Raw genomic sequence first — 23,443 nt, forward strand, 5'->3', positions numbered from 1 at the left:
ATCCTCACTAAATACAATTTTGCCAACCTCAAACCTTGCTCTATCCCCATGGACCCCAATACACCATTATTGTCCTCACAATTCCCAAAGACCCCCACCAAAACCACACTAATGAGAAACATCCCTTATAGGGAAGCAGTCAGTTCACTCATGCACCAGGACCTCAAAATATGTCTAAAAACAACTTGTTCAATGTTTTCCCACAATGCTTTCAGTGTGCCAAAATTTTTGGTCATTTGAACCAGCTTTCTAGAGTTATATGGTTGCTACTACCTATGACAAGACCACCTCAATTGCCATCATTGCATGCTGAGAAACCTGATGGTGCTGCTTTTGTTTACAAACAGCCCACTCTGCAGCTTTTCCAGTCAACCTAATCCTATATGCACTCATAAAACAATATGACCAATCAATGAACCATTGGATAACCTCAACAGGACATGAATCTAGGATCTCCTGTGCTGCTCTCTTTGCCACCACAAAATTTGGCTTTAATGTTTGACGATAACAATATTTGCACCAACCCCAGTACTGACTTGACAATCAAATTCTGTCCAATGTCTAGAAAGTGATTTATGCACCATCTCAATTGAATTGAGTTCATAGTGAAAATTTGGTAAAAAGATACACTCATGCCCTGCGCTGTTGATGAGCTCTTCAAGCATTGATATTTGACAGTGGAAGTCATCCTGTTGACTCAGTAGTCATGCCATACAACTGTTAGGTACCGTGCCAGCTCAGGAGGCAGAGGGGTCGGGGCTTGGCTTCAGCTCTTGTACTGCGCCCTTAGCCGAGTACATGCCCCGAATTTGGAGCGGGTCCGATGATAGGACAAGTGAACCGCTTAGGTCCGCTTTGAGGGACGGGAAGTAAGAGCTACTAGCGGCAGGCCAACTAGGAGTGGAGCGGAGGAGGTGGGGAGTGATGCAGAGGGTGGATAGGAGTAGGGGGAATATTTGGTAGGAGCGGGGAAGACAGGATAACGTGGAGGATGGGAAAGGGTCAGGGGGAATATTGCAAGGGGTGGAGAAAATAAGGGGAAGACTTAGAGCATGGCTCTAAGTCAGAGCGGAGGGTCAGAGGGTTGGAGGTGACAACAAGTTGAGACTTGTGTCCAGAGGAGGCAAGGTCCTACTGAGAATTCTCACAAGAGGTAACTGCAAGAAGACAAGTAATATTAAGACTGAGAAAAATATCTAAGTACATGAAATGTTATATACTTCTATGTACGAGGCAGTGACCAGGATAACTATGTTGTAAAGTTATGTACCAAGGATATAATTTGTAAGTACTTACACAGGTGAAGACATAAGTCGGATCAGTGATCGAGCGGTAATAGGAATTACCAGTGATCTGGAAGTAAGGGTCTATGTACCGAAGGGGAAAGTATATATCTAAAAGGGGAAAGAGGTCCAGTTGAATGGAGTCGTTATGGAAGGGGACCGGTTGAGCAGTCAAGCAGAAACGTAGGAGCGGATGTGGACGATGATTGAAAAGTGGAGCGGATATTGATATTAGAGTGGTCGGATCAGGTATATGACAGCAACAATCTGTGTTGTTAATGGGACAAACAGTGACTTGAGTTGTATGCTGATAGTGCACCACTAGGTTCCATCACTGAAACACAGTAGGAAGGTGCTTGATTCTGAAGTCTGGTTGTATTTCTTGCACATTTCCTTGGACAACCACGAGCCATAACACCCAGTGAGCATCGGACATTGCGAGAGACGTCCAGAGAGTGCCACATCATGCCCAGCCAAAGAAACCGTTATTGCACAATCTGGACAAGAAATCTGGATGAATACACAATGCAAAAGGGGTCAGTATCATGTGTGTCATGCAAGGTTAGTTTAAGTTGTTTTGACATGATATGGCACTTTGTTGCATTTACTATGAGCAGTTGATATCATGCAAGAACAGTACATATGATATTGCTTGTAGCTACTAGTACAAAACACGAATACAATACAATCCTGGCTGCAATACGAATTGATAGCTTGAAATGGGATTGAATAATAGCAGGAAAGCAATCCAAACAACAAGCAATGCATACACTCAATACAATGTGCTGTCAATGATGGCCTGGACAGTGTTCTTGACCCAAATATTTGTTAGAATAACCAAGTGAACCAAGCCACAAGTGAGCTAATGAGAGTGAACAGGACTATAGTCCAGTGTCAGTTGCTATTGTGTTGTGTAAACTAATGAGTGTACTATACCTATAGTCCAGTGTCAGTTGCTGAAGAGCAACCAACACAGGACTTGCTACCTATGGGCGAGTCTATGTAAACAAGTGTAAACACTGCCTAAGTAAGTAAGGAATTCACATCACATGCTAAGTGAGAGTCCAATAGAGGAAGCAACATCATAACACAAATAACTCGCACCATAAGGTGCTCAATCACCACAACTAACAATATTTGAGGTACCCTGAGCAGATATTTGGATCAGTAGCACTGCTATAAACATGTGAAACACTCACCAATTGTGCAGCATCCAACTCATAAGACTAACAGAAAAGTAAGTGCAGTACTGTATAGCGAGAAAAAAGTGATGTCATACATTGCGCTTTTGATTGTCGAGTGTGTCCCAGTAGACACAGAACTCTGATGTAGCCCCATCTTTCTTGACCTGTTTGAGCCAACAAAGGATGCAAAGATCCCTGTTGGTGCAGATATGTAACACTAGTTTATGATGCAAAAAAACACTCACCTTCCATTCTTCTTACTGCTAGGGCATGCCTTACTGGCCTTCTTTGGTGCTTCAACAGTGAGCTCAACTCGGAAGGCACCATTAATGGAACTGGAGATAGCAGGGGTGGGTTCAGGCTGGCTGTTGGATATGGTTGTAATGAGGGGTGGAGTGATGGCCTTTATTGGAGCCTTGGGGGACTCACCATCAGGTTTGTCAACATGGGCGTTGGGTTGGGAGATGGGGGTAGCAATTTTGGGAGCTGCTGGGGTCATAGATGGTGGTGGCAGCATGACTGGGGATAGTAGTGGCATTGGTGGGACTTGGAAAAGGGTAGATGCCATGCCATCACTATAGTAAATGAGTTAGTAGGGAAAAATAAATACAAAAATACTTACAGCAGATGTTTCAGCTTGATTTGAGGTACTGGGATGGTGGCTGTTTCTGAGTCATTCTTGCACACTGCTGGTGGTGGAGAAGGTACTATATCCATGAGAGAAAGCTCTAGTTCTTGGTGTTCCAATGGTGATGGGGTGCAGGAACTGCTAGATGAGGATGAAGCTGGTTTTCATCTCTTTGCAGAACATGTATCATCTTCAACTGTTGCACTCCACTTCTTCTCAAGATCGTCTCCCTCTTCATCGTCATCTGCACAAACACCAAGGTCATATGGGTCGAGTTCTTTGGGTTTGACACCCTTGGCCCTTGCTTTTGCTTGCCTGCATGCTGTTCGCCAAGCCAAATACACATTCTTAGCCAGTTCATTTTCTTTCCAGTCATTCGAGCAGAATCCAAGTTCTTGGTGAGCTGTACCAATAGCAATATGAAAAAGAAGGTAAGCTTGTTCAGATAAGTGTCGCCAGGATGGTGGTGCAATATCCTTGGATGCCAACATCTCGAAGAGTCAATGCATCATGCGATGGATAGTATCAACAGCTGTTGATGTGAGAGGATCCCCATCTGCGTCTTATAAGAAAGGCACTGGGACATGCGACTTGATCGATCCACGTCCCTCAGTGCTGTTGGACCATTTTTTCCATTCATCAAAGTCCCAGAACTTGGTATCATATTTATTACAGTTCAGAGGAGGCCACTCAGGTAGAGATTGGGTATGGGTAGTATTAGTCATTACATTGGGCTCAGGTGGGATAAAAAATTTTGCGTCGGCATTTCACAAGCCCACACAATTGGCAAGCATATGAAATGCATTCCTATCATGGATTAGTGTTAGTATCCTATCATTGCAGTCAATACTTACTGTATGGTGTTGCATTCTGTTTGTAATTCCAAGTTCTCCTTCTCTGACGTTAGGATTCATTGCTGTAAAAATGTAAGTGATGGGCATCATGCATATATGCACCCTATACAACCATAAATTGATCAGTATCACACATATATGCACCCTGTAGTAGGGCTGTGAATAGATGTTACATCTAGTAGTATCAATATAAACAAAACTTATGCCATTTATGTCTCCATGTGTGGGAAACAAAGGTGTTGGTTTCTGGGGCTGCATGTCATGGAAAAGGTACCCTGGAACACTGGAAAAACTAGGGGAATCATTAGGTGAAGGCAAAATATCCGAATTATAAGGTTACTGCCAAGGACTTGGAAAATTACCTGTCGACTGTTGCAAAGGAAGGTTAGGAAGATTCACAACAGGAGTCAAGGGAGAAGGTCCAGGATATGGTGGTTTGGAAGAGAAATTTGCTGAAGCTTCTGGGTGCTGTTGATAAAGCCTCCTTGATTCAACAAAGTTTGGAATACCAGTGATGTCAAGTGCAGACATAGTGGTGGTAGGGGAAGTGTCATATACCAGATACAGCCACTCCAAACACCGTTCATAGACGTCCCTACTATTGGTCCAACCCCCTGTTTCCCCCTTCATCTGAGCAGTCTCCTCCACTCCATTCCTACTGTTAACTCTGACTGCAGTAGCCTTTCAACTCTTCCCATAGGGCAGACCAATCTCTGCCCGATGTTCCCGTGCTTATCTAGTAGTCCGTTGGTCTTCCTTCGGAGGACCTCCGCTCTGATGTCCTGTTGGAGCTTGTAGAACTCGAGTTGGACTACAATCCGAAATTAGGGGCACATACTTGGGTAAGGGGTGCAGCATACAAGCTGAAGCCAAGCCCCTCAGACTCCGTCTTACCCCAGAGCACGGTCTGAACAGATCCACACGGTTCCTTCAGTTCCACTCGTGTTGCCCCACTGGACTATTAGTTCGCCTGACTGCCTCACCGGTGTGGGTTGCGAGTGCTACTAGGCTATCAGCGTGACTGCGGCCAATTTAAGTGCATTCGACCCTATAGGGGAAGCAGTGCAATGCAAACCACCAACAAGTTGTATTGTCTGACCTAATAGTCGATGCCAATGCCAATGCCGACTTGGCTGAGCGAAGTTGAGCGAAGAGAGAGTGAAACTGAGCGAAGTGGAGCAGCCCTGAGTGGACCCGAGTGATGAATGAGTGGAATAGAGGAGGTGTGTGTGTAGTACAATGAGTGAATGTCTAAGAGAGTCGGCTGACGACTCAATGAGAAATCACACAAGAAATCGTTCTATGTGAGAATTTGCTGGAGAAACTACTAAGAACATGGGCAGAATATATAGTAAATGAGACTAAGCGATGAAGGGGAACTTTGGGTCACTTAAGATGCCTCATGGATCACTAAATACTTGTTTCTCTGTGTCCATGTAATAAGGTGTGAGGTGGGGCGATAAAAGGTCAATAAGCGGTCCAATTATGTGAATGGGGATGGAAAGCAATGAAAGTAAGCGATATACATACCAGTAGACAACAGGCCAATGACATGAGACAATGGATAGTGACCGATTGCATGTGCAGATGATGTCTGACTTGGATCGAGTGTGACCAACTGGGCCAATTGTCAGCCAACGTCGATGTGGAGCAGCAGCGCAGGAAAGTGGGTTGGAGAGGATTGTAAAGATAGGGGATACTAGCTCAGTAGCGATTGGCTTCCTACACCGGTCCACTCCTAGACTAAGAACCACTCAACTGGTCCCATCTCCTTTTAGTATCATAGTTCCTTCTTTCGGATCACCGGTAATCCCTATACCCGAGTGATTATTGATCCATTGCATACATACTATTCTCCGAGCCTCTTTCTTGTATGTCTCAGTCATCTTTCTTGTAATTCTGTACACTCGGCACATAGCCTTCTGCTATGCTATGCTACTTACTTAGAGTATATAAACATATGTAGATCTGTCTGTAGATCTTTAGTCTGAATATGACCTTTTCTAAGACCTGCTCTCTTTTCCCTGTTCTTGGGCAAACCCCTTCACAACTCCTGTTTGCTGGCCTAGGGATTGACTCCCTAGGTTGGCCGCCTTCTCCACTTGTCCGACTTCCTACGCCTCCGCCGCCTTTCCCATCAGGTACAGTGTTCTCATTCAATTTTTCTGCATCATAATTCTAATGTGACATAGGTCTAAGCAATGAGTCTCTAACGCCACTCTCCAACCTCCAAAACCCAGACACAGAGCCCCCCTCTGCAATGGATGTCGACGATCCTGCTATGGACCCAGACCTTGAATGGGAGACCGTCCCAGAGACATTGAAGGATGATGACACATTTGTGCATGCAGTTTGGGATATTGTTGGAAGCCAGTAGGTACTCCAGCCTCATAATGAGTCCTGGCTGTCATATAGTTGAATTTTCTAGGTGGAGAGTGTATAAGGATGGGCGAACATGGCACCAGCGTGTTACCCACCTCCAAGAGAACTGGGGACCAATCATCAACAATTTGACTCTAGCCTATCTAACTTGGAAGTACCCTTCAGAGTCTCTCCCCAAGGATGCAGCACCTCCACCATCACCATCCCTATCAGCACCACCTTCAAGTTATGACTTTGAAATTGAATGTATTGACCTTTACACACTGTCCAGTGTGACTCACATCCAGCACAACGCTGATGTCAAGACTGTCTCTGAGGCTCTTGTTCTGAATGGTTATATTGGAGCAACTCTGCAATCTCCCTCCATTGCTATCTCACTTCGCACACTGGAACTGTACCGCAGAATGTTAGAATAACCAAGTGAGCCAAGCCACAAGTGAGCTAATGAGAGTGAACAGGACTATAGTCCAGTGTCAGTTGCTATTGTGTTGTGTAAACTAATGAGTGTACTATACCTATAGTCCAGTGTCAGTTGCTAAAGAGCAACCAACACAGGACTTGCTACCTATGGGTGAGTCTATGTAAACAAGTGTAAACACTGCCTAAGTAAGTAAGGAATTCACATCACATGCTAAGTGAGAGTCCAATAGAGGAAGCAACATCATAACACAAATAACTCGCACCATAAGGTGCTCAATCACCACAACTAACACTCCCCCCTGATTGTGCACCTCTACGCATCTCAGCTCCCCCTCAAGCTACTCAGTCCCATCATCTGGCAGAACAACTGCACCTTGGGTCGAGCCAATGCCTTGGTCAGGATGTCAGCTGGCTGGTCAGCAGTGGGCACAAACACTGGTGCAATAATCTCCTTGTGCACCACATCTCGAAGCCAATACCAGCTGAGATCAAGCTGCTTCATCCGACCATGGTGCTCTGGGTGCTTGGCCACAGAGATGGCGCTCTGGTTGTCGATCCTAAGGACAGAGGGTGCAGTGGCAGGGAAGCCCATCTCAAACAAGAGATTTCGCATCCAGTGGATCTCCTTGCCTGCCTCAACTGCAGCCATGTACTCAGCTTCAGTGGTGGACAAGGCCACAATGCTTTGAAGCTTCGACGACCAGGAGACAGCACCAAGGCCAATCTTGACCAGGTAGCCACCAGTGGAGTGACCGGTGTCTTTGCATCCACCATGATCAGCATCAGAGAATGTGGAGAAGAGTTCAATGGAATTGGGATCAGGAGCATAGGTGATGGAGTAGTCTGCAGTGCCCTTCAGATAGCGAAGCAGGTGCTTGACAGCTTGCCAATGGGCAGGGCCAGGGTTGGAGTTGAATCAAGCAAGGCAGCCAACAGTGTAGGCAATGTCTGGTCTGGTGGTGGTGGCAAGATACATCAGAGCACCCACAGCTTCAAGGTAAGGAGTGGATCGCATGTCCTGAGTCTCATCAGCAGTCTGGGGACACTGAGCACGAGTGAGTCGAAGGTTGGGCTGCATGGGAGTGGAGACAGGCTTGCAATCAGCCATGCTGAAGCGATCAAGGATGTCAAGGCAGTACTGGTGCTGGGAGATGGTGATGGAGTGCTTGGAGCGATCCCTGTCAATCTTGATGCCTAGAAGCTGGGTGGTAGGGCCCAAGTCTCGAAGCTTGAAGTGCTGAGACAAGTCCTTGATGATCTGATCAATTGCAGAAGCAGACTTCGATGCAAAGGTCATGTCATCAACAAAGACAGGCAAGATGATCCTAACTTCACTCTTAACATAGATATAGATGCTGGCATCAGAGTAGGACTGGGTGAATCCAATAGACTCCAGAACAGAGGGCATTTTCTTGTTCCAGCGATTGCCACCTTGCTTGGTCCCATAGATGCTCTTCTGAAGAAGGCAGACCATCTTCTTGGGATCACCTTCAGCAAAGCCTTCAGGTTGTTCCATGTAGATGTCACAGTCCATCTCCCCATTGAGATAGGCATGTGAGATGTCGATGGAGCGAAGGTGGAGGTCATGGATGGCAGCCATAGCAAGGACAACACGAATGGTGGGCATACGCACAGTTGGAGCAAATATTTCGACATAGTCAAAGCCAGGACGCTGGTTGTAGCCCTTGGCAACAAGTCTGCCCTTGTAGCGCTCAATAGAGCCATCAGCATTGCGCTTCACCTTGAATATCCACTTGGAGCCAATGACCTTGATTCCAGCTGGTCTACACAGATGATTGTCTTCTTGGAGGTGGGGTTGTAGAACTTCCAGCCCTTGTAGCCAGCAGGGTAGCCAATGAAGACGCACTTTTCCATGTGGGAGCCAAGTCCATCTCTCTTGTCCCTCTGGACGTGCACATAGGCAGTGCATCCCCAAACTCGAAGATGTGAGACATCAGGCTTATTACCATGCCACAGCTCATAGGGCGTAGCGCTGTCTACAGCTTCGGTAGGGCATCTGTTCCAGACATGGACCAGAGCAGCAAGACACTCGCCCCAGAAGGCCTTGGGAAGCCCAGACTCATCCAGCATAGCAGTGAGTCGCTCAGAGAGGACTCTGTTAGCTCTCTCAGCAACCCCATTCTGCTGTGGTCTAGCACGAACAGTGTGCTGCCTCTCAATGCCACACTGGGTGGTGAATTCAATGAAGGCATTGCTCATGTACTCCCCTCCCTTGTCATCTCTGAGGATCTTGAGCTTTCGCTCTGACTGGTTCTCAGCATAGGCCTTGAATGTCTTGAAGGCCTCAAAGACATCAGACTTAGCTTTAATAGGGAGCACAAAGCGAAATCGAGAGAAGTCGTCGATGAATGTGACCCAATAGCGACAGCCAGAGAAACTGGGGTAGGGGACCTTATGGACATCAGTGTGGACAAGTTCCAGAGGTCGAGTAGCACGCCATTGAGATGAGGGGAATGGGTTTGCATGCATCTTCCCAGCTAAGCATGGCTCACAGATAGGATCTGGCAGTTTCTTTGAATCCAGCTTGAGTCCAATGACCATATCCTGATCAATAAGCTTCTTGACACCTGCTACGTGATGATGGGCAAGTCTTCTGTGCCATAGGTCCAAGTCCAGAGGTAGAGTGGTCGCTGCAGAGGCATATTCTGATAGAGGCACAGTAGAGCCATCTAAGAAAGCTGCATTACTGCCATTGATAGAGGCAATGAACAGAGTGGTGCCTGCAGGACGTTCAAAGGACATTCTGGTTGCATTTATGTGCACATGAAAGCCACTATGGCGAGTAAGGTATAGCACAGAGAGCAGATTATTATGAAGGTCTGGGACATGCAAAACTCGAGATAACTCGACCACTCTAGCCCTCTTCCCATCTATGACTGGATTGAACACCACAGTGCCCACCCCAGAAGAATACACAAAGGTGTTGTTGGCTAGCTTGATTGGGACGCGTTTTGGGGTATAATTGCAAAGCCAGTGACGATGGGGGGTCATATGAGAAGTGGCACCTGTGTCTGCATTCCAGTCAGCCTCTGCATCGACTTGGAGAGGACATAGGGGATGGGAAGGGTCAAAAGAGCGAAGACTTGCATTTCCAGTGAACTCTATGACGTTCTGGGCATTCTGAGGGGTGCTCTGAGTGTTGGTGGACGCCGCAGGAGTGGTAGGAGATGATGTGGACGCAGCAGGAGTGGTAGTGGGTGGAGTGGTAGGCTCAGAGGCCTTATTAGCGTTTCTAGGACGCTTATTACCCTTCCCTTGACCATTGCCAGACTTTGCATTGTCTTTGGCACGCTTCAGAGCGTTACACTTGTGAGTGCAATGGCCAGCCTTCTCACAGAAGTAGCAGGTAATGTTAGTGCCACATCTACATTCTCCTGAGGATGTGAATAGGGCTGAGTCGCCAGTAGGACCTTCAGGACGACGCTTGCGCTGCAATTCCTCTACTAGGAAGGCAGACTTGAGCTCCTCCTTGTCCAAGGACTTGAGTAGCATGAGGGAGGACGCAAAATGGTTGTATTCCTCACCCAGGGAGCGAACCATAGTCATACAGACTAGTTCAGCATCCAAGTCAGTGATGGAATAGGGCTTGCTAGTGTCCTTTGGGCGAAGCTCCTGAATCTTACTCATGCCTTCTTCTATCCTAGCAATGAGGGTGCTTAGGGGCTCATCAGGCTGCTTCCTAATAGAGAAGAAGTCGTCCCAGGCGTTGAAGCGAGCTCCAGGACGCTGCTGGACATGGATTGAAGCGAGGGTGGACCATATGGAGACAGGGTCATCCTGGACAGCATCAATGTGCATCCTCTGCTGAACTGAGCAAGCAAGGTACAGTTCTCCAGCAGCCTTGTCCGCTTTGACATCCCATTTGGCCTGAGCATCAGCTTGAGTGTCTGCAGGGCGCTTCTCTGTCCCACTGACAAGCAGCCACAAGCCCTTGGTGCGAAGATAAGCCTTCATTTCACCCTTCCAGGTAGGATAGTTGCTGGAAGTGAGTTTGGTGATATGGATGGGGGACTTGGAATCTTCAGAAGACATGGCAAGAGGCTGGGAGGCGAGCAGAGTGGTATAGGTGATGCAGGACGTCGGCGGAGGCATAGGGAGGCGAGGGAATGTAGTAGGGAGTGTAGGGATAGGCAGCAGGGAGTGTAGGGATAGGTAGCAGTAGCACAAACAAGCAAAAAATGCGCACTATGGGTCCTGACACAGACTGTAGCTCAACAACAACTCTATGGATGCTCCAGTGGACCAAACTATGCTCAAATGCGACGCTGGGGGCTTTTGAGGGTGTAGAATGCGATGGAAACCGAAAGGAATGGGATAGAGTAGTGTTTGGCTGAATAATGAGTGATTGGAGGGTCCTTAAAGTGCAGGGCTCATAACCTGTTAGAATCACTGAAGGACCAAGGCACAAGTGAGCTAATGAGAGTTGATAGGACTATAGTCCAGTGTCAGTTGCTATTGTGTTGTGTAAACTAATGAGTGTACTATACCTATAGTCCAGTGTCAGTTGCTAAAGAGCAACCAACACAGGACTTGCTACCTATGGGCGAGTCTATGTAAACAAGTGTAAACACTGCCTAAGTAAGTAAGGAATTCACATCACATGCTAAGTGAGAGTCCAATAGAGGAAGCAACATCATAACACAAATAACTCGCACCATAAGGTGCTCAATCACCACAACTAACACTGATGTCGCCACTCACCTTGAGGCATATTGTTTATCTGGAGTCGCTGGTGAGTATCCGAGCATGTCCACTTGAAAATAGCCTTTCTCACTCGAACATAGGTGTTGTTCAAAACTACAAGCAGGCCCTCATTGCTCTCAAAGCACAAACAAGTTCATTGATCATCGAACAACTTCGTAAGTCTATCTTGACTCATATCAGTGTGGTTATTTTTAACTTCTCAATAGGCGAGGCTGTGCAAGTTAATGTGCCTAGGATGTTTTATGTCAACTTTGAAGAAAACATTACAGCAAAATATGGTGTAGTCTGTGAGGGCTGGCCGCTGCTGAAATTTTGCAGCCCTGGAGATATTGGCTCACACACTGAAGTCAAGGTACTCAATAGTGCATGGAAAACAGGAACTGCAAAGTTCTGGAAGATGTCAAAGGCTGAGTTCAAGCAGTGGGACGAAGGCAGGTTCCAGCCGAAATTGATTGCTGATTCAGGTAAGTCTACATACACTTGAAAATTTTCATTCTAACTATCGGAAAGCTCGCGAGCATCGCGCTGGTTCTACTCTGCCCCAAATTCCATCAGAAGGCTCAAGCTCTGCCAACCCTGTGTGGTCTTCACCCACTACAACTGAGGCACCTGCACTGTCCACCATCGAAACAACAAGTCTCCCGCAAGAAACATTTGTCAATGTTATTTCGGGAGTAGGTGGCAAGGAAGTTGTAGGTACTAAGAAAGCTAGGAAGACATGTTCTGATAAGGGAAAAAAACGAGGCTCTAAACGCCCACAAGCCACCAACACGAATGCCCCAACTGCTTAATTTTCTCTGTCAATTCTTACTTCGGATAATAGCTCATTGTCAATACAATTTGATTTGCCTACATCGAAGCTGATGGTGCAAGTACTCAAGTGTGCTTCAAGTTGTTCTCGAGGCAAAATGGATACATTGATTGAGCTACTACTGACTATTCCAACTTGATTCAATGAACAGCGAGAGTCAGCTGCAAGACGTCCCCATACCTCCCTACTTGAATCCCCTGGTTGTTCACTGACTGGCTCGAAAGTCAGAAACAAAGACGGTACACTGACTGGCTCGAAAGTGGGAAAGAAAAGATGGTATAGAGTCTTCACCATGTGCTCAGCGGCCCACTGTACCACAGCTCTTTGGAAAATGAGATGAACAATAGATAGAATTAAGGGCTAACTTACCTGACATGCTGAGCATTGTGTCTATGTTGGAGTGTTGGAGTCAGTGAACACACTTGTCAACTAAGTCGAGCGTGATCACAGCAGGTCAAGGGCTCCGCATTGGCAATAACGAGGGTGACCGAACGTGAGACGCCATTCTCCTTCAGCATAGCATTGGAGGGACAGAAGGGTAAGGAGAATGTCACTGACAGCAACATTGAAGGGTGTGATGTTATGTAACTACAGATACGATCAACATAGTCACATGTGTGTTTGAGTAGAAGACTTACTACAATTAAAACATAGTGCCCTCGAGGGCATGGGCCTATGGGAACATCAGGAGCATGATGAGCGACATAAATAGCATCTAAAAAAGTGGTTGAAGAAAAATGGTCCAGAACTGAGGGACTTACCTTGCTCGTTGTGGGGAACAGTGAGCACATACTATTGGTGATGAGTGCAGAGTTGCCGAAGCGTCGGAGTGCCTGGGAATCATGTTGCTGACATAGCTGACAGTTACCCTCGGCAGCCTCCAATAATAGCTGTCATATACCTGATCCAACTGCTCTAATATCAATATCTGCTCTGCTCTCCAATCACCTCCACTCCACCCATCCTCCACTCCATCCGATCATCATCTGCACCCGCTCCTACGTTTCTGCTCAACCGCTCAACCAGTCCCCTTCCATAACGACTCCATTCAACTGGACCTCTTTCCCCTTTTAGATATATACTTTCCCCTTCGGTACATAGACCCTTACTTCCGGATCACTGGTAATTCCTATTACTGCCCGATCACTGATCCGACGCATACATATTGATATCTGCTCCAACTTATGTCTTCGCCTGTGTAAAGTACTTACAAACTATATCCTTGGTACATAGCTTTAAAACATAGTTATCCTGGTCACTGCCTCATACATAGTAGTATATAACATATCATGTACTTAGATATTTTCCTCAGTCTTAATATTACTTGTCTTCTTGCAGTTACATCTTGTGAGGATTCTCAGTAGGACCTTGCCTCCTCTGGACACAAGTCTCAACTTGTTGTCACCTCCGACCCTCCAACCCTCCGCTCCGACCTAGAGCTGTGCTCTAAAGTCTTTCCCTTATACTCCGCCCCTATCAAATATTCTCCCTTGTCCCTCCGCATTATCCTCCGCCTTCCCCGCCCCTACCAAACATTCCCCCTGCTCCTATCCACCCTCCGCATCATTCCCCATCTTCTCCGCTCCGCTCCTAGTTGGCCCACCGCTAGTAGCTCTTACTCCCCGACCCTCAAAGCAGACCAAAGCGGTCCACTCATCCTATCATCAGACAACGTCAGACCCACTCCAAATTTGGGGCACGTACTCAGCTAAGGGCACAGCACAAGAGCTGAAGCCAAGCCCTGACCCCTCTGCTTCCTGAGTTGGCACGGTACCTAACAATAGCCCTAATTATGTTAGCAAGCATTTAGGGAATAAAGCATTTAGGGAATAAAGCATTTATTCATGGTATTACTGGCAGTGAGTGGGATAGCAAAGATCCTATGCTAACTAGGTTGCCATTACCACCCCATTATGGCAATCTAATAAGGTCCAAATTATGTGAGGTTGAGGTGACTTAGAGGCCGCTACTTTTGTCCAAGTGCCAAATCAAGTCATCAACAACGACAGATATAACCCTAACCCTAATATGAGACGTGAATCCTAGCTACAGAAGGTACACCAGCTTCGATGATCATGAACTGGGTGTCATTGCTTGCTTGAATAATGTTTGAAAGTTTGAACAAGTTGTGATGTGATCAGTATTACTTGAAAATGGCCAATGGGCACCAGAAAGCAGCAGCAGCTCGTGCAAGAGGTGCAAGGCTTGCAAGAAAAGCTCAAACATCCTCCAATAACGCGTGTCCGCCTCATGGTGCACCACCAGTCCTCTTGCCAGAGTCGCCACCCATTGCAGTTGAATCCGAGTCCGAGTCTGAATGTGGGTACGATAGCGGTGTCAACTGCATATGGTCAGAGCCTGACTCGTATACTGCTGGTGGACACAAGCCCTCTGACAATGAAAGGATGTCAGACGTGGATGAAAGCTTGGAGGAATTGGAAGGAACAGACCTGGAGGAAAATATGAAGGCTCTCAGAGATGATGTCAAAAGCAGCATGAAAAGTGGATATGCGAAGGTAGCTGCACCAAAGACTGTCGAGATCTGGCAAAAGGCAGAGAAGAATTGAGCCCTGGGATATACAGGCATTTCAAAGTGCACTCAGCAATGTCATGCAAAACAGGCCCACAAACATGAACAGGCTCGTGAATCTGCACGAAAATTGTGAGTCCTCCCCTGATTTTTCATGTCAATGATGAGTACAGCTGCTTACCTGTCTCACTGGCATTAACAACCCCCAGGTCTCAATGATGCACCAGATGTTTATCATTGACAAAAGCACAAACAGAGCGACAGCTCCGTCACCTTCACTTGAGCCATGACTGTCCACAACAGCAAATGAGGTGGTTCCTGAAAGGCGCTCGCATCAGTGCCACTCCAAACCATCTGGCAGTGGGAACATTGAATGTACACATCAGGAAAAACTGTATCTCTATATAGAGGACCATCCTCTATATAGCCCCGATAGCACACCACAGCTCTATACAGTCTATCGCAAGCTATCACAGCGCTATAGACCAGTATAGACATCATGAAAGTCTATATTACCATAAAGTTTGGTAAGTGTATTTAGAAGTAAAACATTTCAACAACTATAGACCCCAGTAGACTGTGGGAACTTTTTTCAATGAAAACCAAAGTTGTAGTCCTTGTCAAGGGAAGTCTATCCATAGTCTAATGACTTCAATAGGTTAAGATCCTAGTGAGTTACAAGGAAAATACTCGAAATCGAAGGGTTCAAGAAAGCAACTTGACCGTGGGAACCTTTTTCGATTAAATCAAAGTTGTAGTCCTTGTCAAGGGAAGTCTATCCATAGTCTAATGACTTCAATAGGTCAAGATCTTAGTGAGTTATAAGGAAAATACTTGGAATTGAAGGGTTCAAAAGTGTTAAGGTACACCTTATTTATGTAAGCAAAAATGCGAAAATTCACCTTATGTGTATTCAAAATCCTAATGCTAACAGTCAATTTCATTGTCTTTTTCTTACTGTCATAATCCTAGTCCTAATAAGCAAAAACTCGAAAATTCACCAAGTCTTGTGTTGTGGCTTTGTTTGGCACTGCTTATGTAAGCAAAAATGCGGTCAACCAACAAGTCTTTTCCCATTCTTTCCTTCCCCCCCACTGCCCCCTCATTAGATTATCTTCAATATTTCTCTTACAATTTTCGAGTTTTTGCCTCTCTTCTCTTCTTCTTGCTTCTCTATCCTTCTCTTGGTGTTGATGTTGTTGGTGCTGGTACTGGTGCTGGTGCTTTGAACTCTGGTAAGTCTCCCTCCATAATTTTCGCATTTTTGACTATTTGACTAATCTTTTTTCTAACCCTCTCCTTCTAGCTCTCTTCCCTCCTGCTCCTCCTCCCCCCAACTATTTTCGCATTTTTGACCATTTGGCAAGTCTTTTCTCTGACTCTCACTTCCTCCTGTCTAATCCTCTCCTTCTAGCTCCCTTCCCTCCTCTTCCCTCAAGAATTTTCGCAATTTTCACTATTTGGTAAGTTCTTTCCTCTCTAATTCTTCCTTCTAGTTCTCTTGCCTCTTCCTCCTGTAATTTTCGCATTTTTGCCTGTTTTGTAGTTATTAGTTTACATGTATTGTAGCAGTTGAAATATAATTTGGAATTTTCGCTTTTTTTTAATTTTTAATTTTGAGAACACTATCATGGCAACAAACAGCTATTAAGAGAAATTTTTGCTTTGTGTTTTGAGCTATAAGAGCTACAATAGTTACAATAGTTGTGGTATGTTCCACCCAGCTATAGCAACTTTAATAGAGCTATATAGCACTATACACTGGTGTAGTAAGCCTGCACAATTGGGCACTTGGCTATATGAGCTATAGGGCTATGGAGTCTGTATAGCAGTCTATAGTGCTATGGGTGGCTATATAGCCTTACCACATTTTCCTGATGCAGGTGGATGGATGCTTACAGGATGGAACTCAGGACTGCTGATGTACAGCTGCAGGTCAAGAAATTTAGTTCAAGACAGTACAAATCTCACAGACATATTCCAGACGCAGTGGCACAGGCTGTTGACGAGTAGTACACATACTATTTACCAATGCACCAATTTGGGGTGCCCAAAAATAAAATCTTGCTCAAATTTGATTCCATCAAAAATTACTCTTGGGGTTTTATTCAACACATCAAAAGCAACATTTTCCCAAGAGAAATTGAAAATCTGACAAAATTTGAGTGTGGGAAAACTTTTGGACAAAAGTAGCGGCCTCTAAGTGAACCACACCATATAACTGCTCGATTACTGATTGGTCGTGTACATATTGATATCCTGTTAGGTACCGTGCCAGGCTCAAGAAGCGGAGGGGTTGGGGCTTGGCTTCAGCTCTTGCACTGTGCCCTTAGCCGAGTATGTGCCCCGAATTTGGAGCAGGTCCGATGTTGTCCAATGGTAGGACGAGTAGACCACTTTGGTCCGCTTGAGGGTCAGGAAGTAAATGCTACTAGTGGTGGGCCGACTAGGAGCGGAGCAGGGAAGGCAGAGGATAGTGCACATGGTGGATAGGGGCAATGGGGTTTATTGATAGAGGCGGAAAAGTAAGGGGGAAGACTTAGAGCACCGCTCTAAGTCGGAGCAGAAGGTCGGAGGTGACAACAAGATGAAACTTGTGTCCACAGGGGGCAAGGTCCTACTGAGAATTCTCACAAGTAGAGACTGTGAGAAGACAAGTAATATTAAGACTGAGGAAACTATCTAAGTACAGGATATGTTATATATGTACTTCTAAGTGTGAGGCAGTGATTAGGAGACTTATGTTGTAAAGCTATGTACCAAGGATATAGTTTGTAAGTACTTACACAGGCAAAGACATAAGTCGGAGCGGATATCAATATGTACGCATCAGATCAGTGATCAAGTGGTAAGAGGAGTTACTGGTGATCCAGAAGTAAGTACTATGTGCAAATAGGGAAAGTATATACCTAAATGGGGCAAGGAGATTTACAGTAGAATGGATGGTGCAGAAGGCAACTGACAAGGCAGTCGAGTGGAGCCATAGGAGCGGATGCGGAAGCCAACTAGGTCGTGCGGAGGGTGGATGGAGTGGAGATGGTAGGGTAATGGGGGAAGTAGGATGTCGGGCAGAGTGGATATTAATATTGGTGGAGCGGTCAGATGAGGTATATGATATATCCGCTCCAACTCATGTTTTCACTGGTGTTAATACTTACAAATTGTATACTCGGTACATAGCCTCATACCATGGACTACTGGTCACTGCCTCCTACTTAGAAGTATATAAAACATATCATGTACTTAGCTACTTTCCTCAGTCTTAATATTACTTGTCTTCCTGCAATCTCTACTAGTGGGAATTTTCCATAGGACTTTGCTCTCTCCAGACACAAGTTTATCTTATCGTCACCTCCACTCTGACTTAGAGCCATGCTCTAAGTATTCACTCTTACCTCTCCAACCCAACCAACCAATCCCCTTACTTCCCTCCACCTCAATGCACTTCCCCTGCTTCACCCACTCCACTTCTAGTTAGACCGCTGCTAGTAGCCTTTACCTCCTGACCTGTAAAGTGGACCAAAGTGGTCTGCCCATCCTATTTTTGGACGTCGTCAGTCCTGCTCCAAATTCAGGGCACATACTCGGCTAAGGGCACAACACAAGAGCTGAAGCCAAGCCCTGACCGCTCTGCTTCTCCATCCGAGCATGGTACCCAACAAAGGGCTCAAGAAGGGCAGGAAAATAATGGGAGCCTTGGGGGTGGCAATGGCCAATACACCCACAGTATACTTGGCATCCATTTCTACCACTATGTCCAACCATGCCATCAAAATGGACGAGGCCAAGAGTGTCGGGTGTTGGTAGAGTGAGGAAGGGGTATGAAGTGAACTGTATGTTACGGGATGCATCCCAAATGCGAAGACATTCATTCCATAGAGATGCGAGATGATGAAAACCTGGAAATAAGAATGAGTCAAAGTTTTTTGGATTTTTGGGTCCAGGGATTACTGTGCCAGGGAGAACATACTGTTTTTTGTAGCAGTGGCTGGGGTGATGGTCAAGAATAACCCAAATGACAATCCAACAATTGGAATTTTTGCTCTGATAGAGCTGAGTGCCATCCATCATCAGTGAACTGGTGAACAAATGAGAATGATATTTAAGGCAATATATGGTCAAACATTGCAACAATCTGCATAAATATGCTGACTGCTTTCACATGGGAATGTGTGGAAATGTTGAGGAAACACTAATTTTGCTTCCTACCATTCTTTAATTGGATGGATCAAAGAAAAAATTCATGAGCATAAATTCATGAAGTTAAATATGGACTCAGCCTGAGAGGGATGATAAAGGAGGTTGCAATGTGCGAGAGTGAAAAACACATTGATGATGTCACTAATAGTGCAGATGTGTATCATTTGGGGTTTGTGAATATATTTTTGCTAGCTGAGGATGACTATCATATGCATGTTGTTTGCTCTCAGGTAAAAAGTATGAGCCTGTGTCGCAAAGAAAATGCTGATGCTAGAGTTGCAGATATTACATTTTTATCCATCGACCGCCGCACAGAACAATTCATTACATGGAGCACAAACACTGTTCCAAGATATGTCAGACTACATATGACTTCTCAATGGACGTCTTTACTAGTCTGTTACTGACTTGGTGGTAGTGATACTGATTTGAAACTTGGTGTGGCACTCTAAGCATACACTGTGGCGTGCCAAATTATAATCTCTCCCAATCTTTGGCATCTACGTCGGTTTATTCCAAAAATAACTAAGAGTAACATTGGTACTTCATTGGGCATCTGAGCTTGAGACTATGACAATCCAACGTGCTGCAGCTATTTCACTCCATTGCTACAGGGCTGCCATGATCTGTTCACTCACAAATTTTGATCATACACATGGAAAATTATTGAAGAAGTCTATTGGGGAATTGATGAGCAGTACCAGGAGGTTTTTTTAGATATAATCAGTCGTTCAAAAAATAAATAAAGTTTCCAGGACCATTGTAGTCTGTTCACTCCTGAACTTTGATCATGCACACATAAAATTATTGAGGGAGTCTATAGGGAAATTGAGGAGCAGCACTGGAAAGTTTTTTTAACATAACCAGTTGTCTAGGAGGTAAACAAAGTTTCCAGGACCATTGTAGCCTGTTCACTCCCAAATTTTGATCATGTTGTCATATCCTGTACCTCCGGATCCGGAATTCTGGATCTCTTCTACAAAAGTCCGGTTCTCTGTCCTGTTGTCCACCTGGCGCTCCACCTTCACCTCTGTACTCACTCCTATCTCCTTTTAGAATACTGCTCTCCAGCTACCGGTTGTATGTCTTTCTGCTTTGCTTACTGATCCTTCCATTTGTACTTCATTTCCAACTTCACTGCTTTGATCTGTTATACTCTTACTAATAGACTTTCCATATGCTCGGGGCATAGCCTTTACCTTGCTGACTGATTTACTTACATGATACCTACAGTATATAAACTCCTGTAATACTCCAGTTCTCCTCAGTTTGAATATCATCTTAGTTCTGCTCATTCCTGCTTCTCTGGACTTGAGTCTGAACTCCTGTCCACCTCCGAGTCTTAGGGTTAATCCTTAGGACTATATCTCTGGCTCTACCTTAGGGTAGTCTAACTCTGTTCCGCTTCTACTCCGGACTTGTCTGCAGTAGCCTTACTCTGTTTGTTTCTAGCCTTCCGGAGTTCCGCCAAACTCCCCCTGTGTCTGACCTCTGGACTTCCCCTCTGCCTCTTGGAAATTAAGGGCATGTACTCGGGTGAGGGGTGCAGTGCACAAGCTGAAGCTGAAGCCCTTTGAGTTACCTTTCCCTTGAGCACGACCTTAACACATGCACACGTAAAGTCATTGAGGAAGTCTATAGGGGAAGTGAGGAGCAGTACCAGAAGGTTTTTTGACACAACCAGTCATCCCATAAATAAATGGAGTTCCCAAATCGCCTAACAGTTGGGCTTCATCACATACAAACAAATTCAATAATTGACAGATCACTGGCGGCACACACTACACTGTATATCAGAAAACAGGTGTATTATATTCATCACAGATGCAATAGACATTGATACTGTTAGGTACCATGCCGGCTCAAGAGGCAGAGGGGTCGGGGCTTGGCTTCAGCTCTTGCACTGCGCCCTTAGCCGAGTACGTGCCCCGAATTTGGAGCGGGTCCGACATTGTCCGACAATAGGACGAGTGGACTGCTTAGGTCTGCTTTGAGGGTCAGGAGGTAAGAGCTACTAGCGGTGGGCTAACTAGGAGCGGAGTGGAGGAGGCAGAGGATAATGTGGAGGGTGGAGAGGAGCAGGGGGAATGCTTGATAGGAGTGGAGAGGTAAAGAGAAGACTTAGAGTGCGGCTCTAAGTCGGAGTGGAGGGTTGGAGGTGACAACATGGTGAAACTTGTGTCCAGAGAAGGCAAGGTCCTACTGAGAATTCTCACCAGTAGTAACTGCAAGAAGACAAGTAATATTAAGACTGGGGAAAATATCTAAGTACAGGATATGTTATATACTTCTATGTATGAGGCAGTGATCAGGAGGCCTATGTTGTAAAGCTATGTACCAAGGATATAGTTTGTAAGTACTTTACACAAGCGAAGACATAAGTTGGAGCAGATATTAATATGTACGCTGTCGGATCAGTGATCGAGCGGTAATAGGAATTACCGGTGATCCGGAAGTAAGGGTCTATATACCGAAGGGGAAAGTATATATCTAAAAGGGGAAAGAGGTTTCAGTTGAATGGAGACATTGTGGAAGGGGACCGGTTGGGCGGTCGAGCAGAAGCGTAGGGGCGGATGCAGATAATGATTGGATGGAGTGGAGAATGGAAGGAGCGGAGGTGGTCAGAAAGCGGAGCGGATATTGATATTGGAGCGGTCGGATCAGGTATATGACAGATACTAGCTAGCGAATATCTGAGTTTAGCAGGACAAAGAGGATAGCAATCAATGACAATGATATCAGTGCCATTGCCATCACCATCCACTTCATTGGCAGAGGAGGGGGAAATAAAAATGGCCTTGAACCCCTGCAAAGCGATGAGCCATGACTCAGTCAGAAAATCAGGCCACTCACCATAACTAACAGCTTTGACTTGAATAGACTGCGCTCCAGATTTGTGGTGTCCTGCTTTATAGTTTTCATACATAAATGATGGCCAAGAATTTTCAGAACCAATGAAGGCAGTTGTACGATCACGAATGCCAGCCCTGATACTGGACGACACATCAGTCAACATCCAAGAGACAAGGACTATCACTTACACTGGGTCCTCCCAGCACCATTCTGCTGGGCAAAGCAATTTACTGCACACATCACTCACAAAACCTTGACTGTGCTTATCGTGGGTCCTGATGAGCGAAGGCAGATGACACTCAACATTGACCCATGAGGCCACAAGCTCTTTGAGAGTTCCCGTATTGTCACCACAAGCTGAGTCAATGCCTCGCTTGAGCTACATTGAAAATGAGAAAGAAATTTGACAAAGATGGCCAAAAAGACCTTTCTGAGCATTTCCTCTGACTCTTTGAGGTCAAGACTTGCCAGCTTATCATGAAACCATGGCAGTACCTTGATGAGCTCAACATAGCCACATTGAAAGCGATCTTGTCTATTCATCTGTTTAAACAAGCATGGCAACATGAACCTGAATACTTGCTCAAGAGTGGAGCTGCTGTTTCCATTTTCACAATGCCGATCATTTTCGGTAATGATATCCTCTATGGGAATGTAAAGAGTAACCATTTGACAAATTGCTCGTCCCTGCGAGACATAATAGGTGGTTTTCCTACAATGAGGTATGAAAACTGCTGTCAAGAGGTCAACAATGTGCACACCTTTGCTTTGTCGCTTTGTCCTGCTTCAAAATTTCAACCTCCTCCATGAGTACAGCAATTTTTCATTTCACCCAGGCTTGAGGTGGCATCATGACACAGAGTGACACCTGAGGAGGAGGAGTGGGAGGGTCGCCCTTGTGGTCATTCTCAGGTATTGACATCTTAAAGATGAAGTAGAAAGAATTGTGGAGAAGGATATGAGAGACAAGTAGAAAAGTGAACCTGAGGTGAAAGTTCCTGTGAGGTCGTCTTATATACTTTTCATCTACCAGCCATGTCCTAAATGATAAGGTGAAGACTTGAATGGATTAGTCTGGAATAAGAAGTGATAAATCTGCCATACTTGGTAACCTTTGGTTGCCCACAATCAGGAAATCACCTTGAGCCTCTTTTGGTGACCCAGACATAACCAAAAGTTCTGGTATGAGCATTTCTCTTTTTTGGGGAATGGTGAAAATCAAAGGATGTACAGACACGTACTAGTCGTGAAGTGTGGAAGCTTTAGTACTCAGTAGGGCCCCACTGACTCAGGCTCAGGCTCAGGCTGAGTGTCACACTCTACTAGTAACATTCTGAAATAGCAGAAGCCATGGACCTAGATAGATGATCATGCTTCCCTCTTCTGTGCCAGAGCAAAATGTCCAAGTCATTTTCTCCCAGGCCATCAGATATCAGCGCGATCTATGGGGAACAAGCATGGTGCAAGCTGTTCATAGACAGACATATTTTGTTAAAATTGAAGTTACATGGGAGTTGTAGAGCACCATTGGAAATCAAGGACAAAATGATGGTATCATATAGCTGGAGTGAGG

The 23,443-nt window shown here is 45.5% G+C and overlaps 7 protein-coding genes across 7 annotated transcripts; 4 read left to right on the forward strand and 3 right to left on the reverse strand.

Annotated features, from left to right (window-relative positions):
• Nucleotides 1-2,447: 2,447 nt before the first annotated feature.
• EDB91DRAFT_1085844 (uncharacterized protein) lies at nt 2,448-4,480 on the reverse strand (the record flags this gene model as incomplete). Its single annotated transcript, XM_041315951.1, has 10 exons — nt 2,448-2,456; nt 2,483-2,509; nt 2,563-2,662; nt 2,713-3,042; nt 3,090-3,174; nt 3,277-3,498; nt 3,700-3,748; nt 3,950-4,052; nt 4,084-4,105; nt 4,312-4,480. 10 exons carry the CDS (start codon nt 4,478-4,480, stop codon nt 2,448-2,450), a joined length of 1,116 nt encoding a protein of 371 aa, XP_041172467.1.
• Nucleotides 4,481-5,942: 1,462 nt separating this feature from the next.
• On the forward strand, nt 5,943-6,747 carry EDB91DRAFT_1253155 (uncharacterized protein; the record flags this gene model as incomplete). Its single annotated transcript, XM_041323610.1, has 3 exons — nt 5,943-6,090; nt 6,142-6,322; nt 6,378-6,747. 3 exons carry the CDS (start codon nt 5,943-5,945, stop codon nt 6,745-6,747), a joined length of 699 nt encoding a protein of 232 aa, XP_041172468.1.
• A 4,964-nt stretch (nt 6,748-11,711) lies between these two features.
• EDB91DRAFT_1085846 (uncharacterized protein) lies at nt 11,712-12,267 on the forward strand (the record flags this gene model as incomplete). Its single annotated transcript, XM_041315952.1, has 2 exons — nt 11,712-11,940; nt 11,987-12,267. The coding sequence occupies 2 exons, from the start codon at nt 11,712-11,714 to the stop codon at nt 12,265-12,267; spliced, it is 510 nt and encodes a 169-aa protein (XP_041172469.1).
• A 2,173-nt stretch (nt 12,268-14,440) lies between these two features.
• On the forward strand, nt 14,441-14,854 carry EDB91DRAFT_1085847 (uncharacterized protein; the record flags this gene model as incomplete). Its single annotated transcript, XM_041315953.1, has 1 exon — nt 14,441-14,854. One exon carries the CDS (start codon nt 14,441-14,443, stop codon nt 14,852-14,854), a length of 414 nt encoding a protein of 137 aa, XP_041172470.1.
• Nucleotides 14,855-15,316: 462 nt separating this feature from the next.
• EDB91DRAFT_1339084 (uncharacterized protein) lies at nt 15,317-16,830 on the forward strand (the record flags this gene model as incomplete). The annotated part of the gene is made up of 5 exons (XM_041325651.1): nt 15,317-15,344; nt 15,620-15,631; nt 15,960-16,052; nt 16,124-16,280; nt 16,701-16,830. 5 exons carry the CDS (start codon nt 15,317-15,319, stop codon nt 16,828-16,830), a joined length of 420 nt encoding a protein of 139 aa, XP_041172471.1.
• Nucleotides 16,831-18,480: 1,650 nt separating this feature from the next.
• Nucleotides 18,481-18,666, reverse strand: EDB91DRAFT_1010740 (uncharacterized protein; the record flags this gene model as incomplete). Its single annotated transcript, XM_041312411.1, has 1 exon — nt 18,481-18,666. A coding segment is annotated over one exon (186 nt), but the record flags the coding sequence as incomplete, so codon positions are not given.
• Nucleotides 18,667-21,695: 3,029 nt separating this feature from the next.
• EDB91DRAFT_1085849 (uncharacterized protein) lies at nt 21,696-22,678 on the reverse strand (the record flags this gene model as incomplete). Its single annotated transcript, XM_041315954.1, has 8 exons — nt 21,696-21,710; nt 21,749-21,823; nt 21,871-22,010; nt 22,059-22,080; nt 22,118-22,249; nt 22,297-22,405; nt 22,442-22,582; nt 22,632-22,678. The coding sequence occupies 8 exons, from the start codon at nt 22,676-22,678 to the stop codon at nt 21,696-21,698; spliced, it is 681 nt and encodes a 226-aa protein (XP_041172473.1).
• Between the last annotated feature and the right edge of the window lie 765 nt (nt 22,679-23,443).

This window comes from Suillus paluster, assembly GCF_016628075.1.
Source record: "Suillus paluster strain FC165 chromosome Unknown EDB91scaffold_80, whole genome shotgun sequence".
Classification (NCBI taxonomy): Eukaryota; Fungi; Basidiomycota; class Agaricomycetes; order Boletales; family Suillaceae; genus Suillus; species Suillus paluster.